General features: G+C 46.3%; 1 protein-coding gene across 1 annotated transcript in view; it reads right to left on the bottom strand.

The window, feature by feature from the left end:
- Nucleotides 1–632: 632 nt before the first annotated feature.
- Nucleotides 633–9,316, bottom strand: part of LOC138373314 (uncharacterized) — a 179,185-nt gene continuing 170,501 nt past the window's right edge. The window contains exons 4-5 of the mRNA XM_069339503.1: nt 1,888–2,023; nt 633–1,576 (exon numbers count right to left, since the gene is read on the bottom strand). Of these exons, the coding sequence (XP_069195604.1) occupies nt 1,394–1,576; nt 1,888–2,023 (319 nt within the window). The 3' untranslated portion in view covers nt 633–1,393. The remainder of the gene's footprint in view (nt 1,577–1,887; nt 2,024–9,316) is intronic.

Here is a 9,316-nt window from a genome sequence, read left to right as displayed (position 1 = left end):
TTAGTAAATAGAGATAATATATATTAAGAATACTATTCATCTCCGTTATTATCAGCTATCTGACCTGTCTCAGTTTTTAAAGGCCCTATCTTTTCCCTAATCATTGTTCAATAAAACTGAAAAAATCTTTAGGATTTGTCTTTGCTTGCCGTACTATGCGAGCTTCATAGTTTCTTTTTGTCCTCCTTATCTCTTTTTTAACATTAACAATTGGATGAATTGTTGTTCTAAACTTACTTCCCCATTCTTAGTCCTTTTGTACCAAGCTTTCTGTCTACCTATGAGGTTCTTCAGATCTTTTGTTATCCATTTCGAGTCATTATTATTTGATCTCTTCAATTCGTAGGGTACTTCGTTTTGTGCTTTGCTTAGAATATTTTTCAATAAGTTATGTTTTGACCACATCAAAATCCCTTTTTATGTCATCCATTGCTATGTTTATGTCTCGCTCCAAAAGTGGCCCATCCCCCATGCCCAGGACTTTCCAATCTATTTTACCCCAAAAATTCCTAAGGCAATTTAAATCAGCTTTTTGGAAGTCTTATTAGGAAAGTTTCTATAAGCAGCATCCTGCTGTCAAACTGGAAATTTATATAGGTGACATGATTAAAGTGGATGAATGTAAGGGGATATCAATAGATTATTTATTCAATACTAGGAGAGACATGAGTAAATACAGGAGTGTTAACATTGTGCTATTTTCTTGCTTCTTGTGGATAGGCCTTCTTTAGTTTATTTAATTTCTTAGTGGCAGTTAATGACTGACTAAACATGGGAAAACATAAATAGGTGATGCAGTTTAGGCCTTCATTCAATAAATAATCTTTAACAAGCTATAAGGTATAAATAGTCTTTGAAAATGGGAATACGTATGTGATCACTGAAAATATTATTTATTAATATTTGGAAATGGGAATAAATAAGCAATCAGAAAATGAAATTGAATAATAAATAATTTATAATGGAAATAAATATGCAATCATTAAAAACAGACTTATTGAGGGATGATTATGACTGGCTAATGACATCACTCATCTAAAATTAGGCATGATTGGAGCTGCACATTACTGAGGTAACTAAAACCGATCTGACTACGACCGTGCACCAAGTAGGTAACTAAAAATGCCTTGTACTACAACAATGCATCACCGAGGTAACTAAAAATGTCTCAGACTATGACAGTGTATCACTGAGTAACTGAAAATAACCCAGACTACTACCCCCCTGCCTTGAGAAAGCAAAAATGCACTGTCGTAGTGATGGTTTCCACTATTGTTATCTTGCATAATAAGTTATACAGTCTCACTTGGAATCATCTTACATTAAGACACTGGTAATATAGTCTCATGGTGTTATCTCACTTGATAGCACTGGTGATACAGTTTATCTTGTCTTACTTGATGACACTGGGGATACAGTCTCTCACGGAAGTAAAACCGTGGTGCTGACAGTGTGTAGATATGATGTGGATGGTTGGCAGCTTTTCACTCTCCCACTCGTGGTGGAGTGGCATGTTGGATGGTACTCTCCATGGCGCCAGCTTCAGTCTATGGTGAACTTTTCTCCACGGAATAAACTGAAATTGTTCAATAGCAAATTAAGACAAACGAATTAACAGTATGACAAACAATGTAAATTACGAAAAATTCATATTCTGCATGCTGCAGTTTTCAATAGTTACACATGTTATTTCCAAATTAAATTTTTTACATAATTTGAAAACTTAAATGCACCATTTATTTAATTTTTAATTCAGTGTTATATTGCTCACTGTAGGATTATATTACTCACCATTGTGTTGTATTACTCAACGATTATATAACTCACCGCCATATTTTATTACTAACTATAGGGATGAATTACTCACTGCATGGTTGCATTACTCACCGCAGGGTTGAGGATAACTGTGTACCAGTAGCGACAGACAGTTGCATCGACCGTCAACAGATGCACTAGAGGCACGTGCGAGAAAACCATCTCCAGCACCTCCGAGGGCAGGTTGAAGTCCACTTCTGAACACATCCTGCAATAGTCGTATTTTCACTTTTTCCGAACACATCCGGCAATAGTTACAAGTTATGGGAAATTTTACCACTTACATAAATGATTGTGCATTAAGTTTATAATACTTTAAGGCTATGAAGATTAGTCTTCTACTAGGTAAACGTAACTTACAATTTATTACCATATAAACTAAATTACAAGGATTTCCTATTATATTATTCCGATGAAATAATTGTTGACACGTTTGTGACGTCTCTCCATTCTACGTAATCAAAGAGTTAAGAAATTAATACATTTAGCTATTTAAACTAGAAACTAGTCTCTGATGCTTTACACTTAATTTGAAATATAATCCAAAACGATCATGCGCGAATTAAAATTAAATCGCCTTTCTCCCGTATAAACAAATAAATATTTACTCTCGCATGAACGCGAGGGAGGAAATGGCACCATCTTTGTTGGTGCAGGAACGCTTGCTACGAGTGTGGTGGCTGATGTGTTCGTTGCTTTGTTATCTTTGATAGTGGACAACGAAGCTTATATCAACCGCTACTATAAGTTGTCACGTCTGTTCCAGAGAATACTACAGCTGTTATATCCACATACAATTGAGCCATTCTTGTTAGGTTACACGTGAAGCCTGTTGTGCTGTATGTTTAATCATGAAACTAAGAAAGTATTCAGAAAAAAACACCCCAAATAAGTTATCATTAAATGATGAAGTAATATCTGAACACCTAGATTTTAATAGGTAATGGAGGTAAATACCTCCCACCACCCATCACACACTTGGTAAACACCTCCCTTACTTTCACAGGATCAGGAACCTGTGCAAGGAATCATTCGAACCTTGTATACCACATGTAAGACTAATCCTGGAGTATCCGGCAACAGCATTGTGCCCGTACCTTGTCAAGCACAGGACTAAGCAGGAAAAAGTTCAAAGGTATGCCACTAGGCTAGTCCCAGAACTAAGAGGCATGAGGAAATTTCCTTGGAGGTTACGAGGAAAGGCTGCATGAAATGAACCTAACGTCGCTGGAAGAAAGGAGAGCTCGGGGAGACATGACCACTACCTACAAAATTCTAAGAGGAATCAACAAGATAGATAAAAAGTTGTTTACCATGGGGGTACTCGAACAAGGGAACAGTTGGAAACCAATAACCCAAATGAGCCACATGGACGTTATAAAACGTTTTTAGTGTCAGTAGTTAACAGATGGGATGCGTTAGGCAGTGATGTGATGGAGGCTGACCCCATACACAGTTTCATATGTAGATATGAAAGAGCCCAGAAGGCTCAGGAATCTGTACTTCAGTTGATTGATGGATGAGAGGTGGGACCAAGAAGCCAGAGCTCAACCCCCACCAGCACAACTAGGAGAATACACTTGGTAAACACCTCCCAACATCCATCACACATTTGGTTTAGCTCGACCCCCGCACACGCGGTCCAACCCCTCCATTGCACACGCGGTCCAACCCCTCCATTGCACACGCGGTCTAAGTAATTATCAAAAGAAGGCACCAAACCAGTTAGGTTATGAAGCACCATCAAATGTGCGGAATAATCAGAGGGCGCCTAATATCACTAAGGATGCCAATACGAGAACATAATTTCATAAAGCAAACGATATCAAAAGTATCTGATTCACCAAAAATTCTATCGAGGGGACAAGCGACCAAGAAGGACGGTCGGAAAGCATGACACACGCTCGTCCTGGAAGTCAGGACATTCAACAAAAATATGCACGACCGTAAGAGGGACAATGCAATTTGGACACTATGGAGCTGGGCAGCGCTTCATTAAATGACCGTGAGCTAAGCGCGTATGGCCAATACGCAACCTCGCCAGAGCGGTTTTCCACCGCCGGTTACAGTGGTTGGAAGAAGGCCATGAGGACACACTGCTCTTAAGAGAACGCTGTTTGGTACCAATAACAGACGACCAACAAACCTGCCAACAGGTAAGGATGGCGGAATGAATAACTGGGTAAAAGTCGGAATAAGGAATACGTTTACGGGAGATGGGACAACAGTGGACAGCTTTCCTAGCGGCAGCGTCCGTATGCTCATTTAAATTGACACCAATATGGCTGGGAACCCAGCAAAACTCAACGGGCTTAAATTTACTGGAAATAAGAAACAAACAATGCTGAATCTCGACGACCACTTGATGGACTGGTATAAAGGATCCAAGAGCCATTAGTGCAGTACGAGAGTATACGACAACCACAAAGGAAGAATGACAACGAGAAAGCAGGAGACGAAGTTCAGAGAGAACAGCATAAAGTTCAGCTGTGAAGATACTAGTCTCCGGAGGTAAGCGACACATAAAAGTGCGGTCAGGAAAAACAACAGTAGCCTACAACATCCGCAGACTTAGACCCATCGGTGAAGATGAAAACGAAGCGGGAGTGCGAAGAAAAGCGCTCAAGAAAAGGCGTTTCAGAATCGTAGGAGTGGGTAAAAGCTTTAGTAATGTAGGACAAGGATGTACAAAACGTCGGAAGGGGGACTCCACGGGGGCAAGGAAGGAATAATACGAGGAGAAACATTAAAAATATGAACTGAAAGATAATCCTGTAAGCGAGATAACCGGACAATGAGGGAGGTGGCGAAGAGGAACAGGAACCATAGGAGGGGTAAAAGTTAAAGCACGACAGGCGAGAGGAAGGATGTTGCAAGGACCGCGCAAGATAGCGAAGACAGTAGCTATCACGGCGGTCCTGGACAGACAGGAAGCCAGTGTCAACATATAAACTGAGGACGGGAGTCGAACGAAAGGCACCAGAGCTGAGGCGGAACCCAGTATGGTGCAAAGCATCAAGACGGCAAACAGTAGGAGAAGAAGCAGATGGGTAAGCAGGGCAACCTTAATCGAGTTTAGACAACACGAGAGAGGAATGTAAAGCGAGGAGTGCGCACCTATCCGCTCCCCAAGAAGTATGGGACAAAATCTTGAGGGTAAGGGCCATAGAGCAATCAACTCCCAGGTGAGAGAGATGGGGCGACCAAGACAAACGAGTGTCAAAGATTAACCCCAAAATCTTAGCGGAATCCTTGTACAGAAGGGGATGACTATAAAGCCACAAAGAGGGACGAAGAACGACATTCATCCAAGTAAATGTTATAGCACAAGTCAGACGAAGAGAACTTGAAGCCATGATCGGTGGCCCAAGACGATATGGCATCCATCGCACATTGAAGCCGCCGTTGAAGGTGAGGCGAATCACCATCCCGACAGTAAAGGGTAAGATCGTCGACAGAGAGAGCGGAGAAAACGCTAGAAGGAAGGGAGGAAAGAAGACCATTGAGGGAGTTCTGAGTAGTGCTCAGAACTCTACCTTTGGGTACACCCTCATATTGCCTAAAAGGGGCAGAGAGAGAGAGTGGTACCACGTCTCACTCGAAAGAAGCGACGAGAGGGGAAGGTTTTGAAGAAGAGAGGGAGATTACGACGAAGGCCAAAAGAATGAAGTTGGAACGGAATATGATATCGCCAGTTGGTGTCTTAAGCCTTTTCAGGGTAAAAAATGACGGCAACAACGGAGGTCTTTGCTGCAAAAGCAGTACGAATACAGACTTTCAAGTTCTCAAGGCCATATGTTGTGCTGCGGCACTTGCGAAAACCAAATTGAGAAGGGGAGAGGTTGTGATTGTGTTCTAAGAACCACATCATGCGAACGTTAACCATACCTTCAAAGAGCCGGCAGAAAACTCGTGAGGGCAGTATCTTTCTTGATTATCTTGAGATGATTTCGGGACTTTAGTGTCCCCGCGGCCCGGTCCTCGACCATGCCTCCACCCTCAGGAAGCAGCCCGTGACAACTGACTAACACCCAGGTACCTATTTTACTGCTAGGTAACAGGGGCATAGGGTGAAAGAAACTCTGCCCATTGTTTCTCGCCGGCGCCCGGGGTCGAACCCGGGACCACAGGATCACAAGTCCAGCGTGCTGTCCGCTCGGCCGACCGGCTCCAATAGGCCGGAAGTCCTTACGGAATCTCGCTAGAGACCCTGGATTCCGAACAGGGAGGACAACGGCATCGAGCCAGTCCTCAGGAACTGACGACGACTCCCAGACCCGATTATACAGACTCTAAATAGAAAATACTGAGAGGTGCACGGAGGGAGATGGCGAAGCATCTCATAATGGATGCCACAAGAGCCCGCCGCCATAGTCTCGCAGAATGCCAGAGCAGACTGAAGTGCAGAGACCCCCAGACCTTCCCCCCCCACACACACACACAGATCAAGACCCCCCCCCCACACACACACAGACCAAGACCCCCCCCCACACACACACAGATCAAGACCCCCCCCCACACACACACACAGACCAAGACCCCCCCCACACACACACACACAGATCAAGACCCCCCCCCCCACACACACACACAGACCAAGACCCCCCCCCCCCACACACACACAGACCCAGACCCCCCCCCCCACACACACACACAGACCAAGACCCCCCCCACACACACACAGACCCAGACCCCCCCCCACACACACACAGACCAAGACCCCCCCCACACACACACACACAGACCCAGACCCCCCCACACACACAGACCCAGACCCCACACACACACAGACCCAGACCCCACACACACACATAGATCAAGACCCCCACACACACAGACCGAGACCCTTCCACACACACAGACCCAGACCCCCCCCCCACACACACAGACCCAGACCCCCCCCCCAACACACACACAGACCCACCCATGCGCGCACACACACACACACACACAGACCCAGAACCCCCCACACACAGACCCAGACCGACAGACCCAGACCCAGACCCAGACACACACAGACCTAGACAGACACACACACAGACAGAGACAGACACACAGACCAAGACAGACAGACCAAGACACACAGACCCAGACACACAGACCCAGACACACAGACCCAGACACACAGACCCAGACACACAGACCCAGACACACAGACCCAGACACACAGACCCAGACACACAGACCCAGACACACAGACCCAGACACACAGACCCAGACACACAGACCCAGACACACAGACCCAGACAGACACAGACAGACCCAGACAGACACAGACAGACCCAGACACAGACAGACAGACCCAGACACAGACAGACAGACCCAGACACAGACACACAGACAGACACAGACACACAGACAGACCCAGACACAGACACACAGACAGACCCAGACACAGACACACAGACAGACCCAGACACAGACACACAGACAGACAGACCCAGACACACAGACAGACACACAGACAGACACAGACAGACACACAGACAGACAGACCCAGACAGACACACAGACCCAGACACACACACAGACCCAGACATACACACAGACCCAGACAGACACACAGACCTAGACACACAGATGCACACAGACAGACAGACGCACACACAGACAGACAGACAGACGCACACACAGACAGACAGACAGACAGACGCACACACAGACAGACAGACAGACAGACAGACAGACGCACACACAGACAGACAGACAGACGCACACACAGACAGACAGACAGACGCACACACAGACAGACAGACAGACAGACGCACACACAGACAGACAGACAGACAGACAGACGCACACACAGACAGACAGACAGACAGACGCACACACAGACAGACAGACAGACAGACGCACACACAGACAGACAGACAGACGCACACACAGACAGACAGACAGACAGACGCACACACAGACAGAGACAGACGCACACACAGACAGACAGACAGACGCACACACAGACAGACAGACAGACGCGCACACAGACAGACAGACAGACGCGCACACAGACAGACGCGCACACAGACAGAGAGACGCGCACACAGACAGACAGACGCACACACAGACAGACAGACGCACACAGACAGACAGACGCACACAGACAGACAGACGCACACAGACAGACAGACACAGACAGACGCACACAGACACACAGACAAAGACAGACCCAGACACACAGACAGACAGACCCAGACACACAGACAGAAGACCCAGACACACAGACAGACAGACCCAGACACACAGACAGACAGACCCAGACACACAGACAAAGACAGACCCAGACACAGACAGACAGACCCAGACACACAGACAGACAGACCCAGACACACAAACAGAGACCCCAGACACACAGAGACAGACCCAGACACACAGACAGACAGACCCAGACACACAGACAGACAGCGACCCAGGCGGACACCCAGACACACACAGACACACACAGACACACACACACACACACAGACACACACAGACACACACAGACACACAGGGGCCTCGTAGCCTGGTGGATAGCGCGCAGGATTCGTAATTCTGTGGCGCGGGTTCGATTCCCGCACGAGGCAGAAAACAAATGGTCAAAGTTTTTCCACCCTGAATGCCCCTGTTACCAAGCAGTAAATAGGTACCTGGGAGTTAGTCAGCTGTCACGGGCTGCTTCCTGGGGGGTGTGTGTGTGTGTGGTGTGGGGAGAGAGAGAGAGAAAAAAAAAAAGTAGTTAGTAAACAGTTGATTGACAGTTGAGAGGCGGGCCGAAAGAGCAAAGCTCTACCCCCGTAAAAACACAACTAGTAAACACAACTAGTAAACACAACTAGTAAACACAACTAGTAAACACAACTAGTAAACACAACTAGTAAACACAACTAGTAAACACACACACACACACACACACACACACACACACACACACACACAGACACACAGAGACACACACACACACACACACACAGAGACACACACACACACACACAGAGACACACACACACACAGAGACACACACACACACACAGAGAGACACACACACACACACAGAGACACACACACAGAGACACACACACACACAGAGACACACACACACACAGAGACACACACACACACAGAGACACACACACACACAGAGACACACACACACACACACACAGACACACACACACACACAGAGACACACACACACACACACAGAGACACACACACACACACACAGAGACACACACACACACACAGACACACACACACACAGAGTACGGGGCCTCGTAGCCTGGTGGATAGCGCGCAGGACTCGTAATTCTGTGGCGCGGGTTCGATTCCCGCACGAGGCAGAAACAAATGGGCAAAGTTTCTTTCACCCTAAGTGCCCCTGTTACCTAGCAGTAAATAGGTACCTGGGAGTTAGTCAGCTGTCACGGGCTGCTTCCTGGGGGTGTGTGTGTGTGGTGTGTGGGGAAGAAAAAAAAAAAAAAAAAAAAAAAAAAAAGTAGTTAGTAAACAGTTGATTGACAGT

The sequence above is a fragment of the Procambarus clarkii genome, chromosome 41, assembly GCF_040958095.1.
Source record: "Procambarus clarkii isolate CNS0578487 chromosome 41, FALCON_Pclarkii_2.0, whole genome shotgun sequence".
In the NCBI taxonomy this organism is placed as follows: Eukaryota; Metazoa; Arthropoda; class Malacostraca; order Decapoda; family Cambaridae; genus Procambarus; species Procambarus clarkii.
The sequence above is the reverse complement of the archived record's forward strand: the minus strand, read 5'-3'. Positions and strand labels throughout refer to the sequence as shown.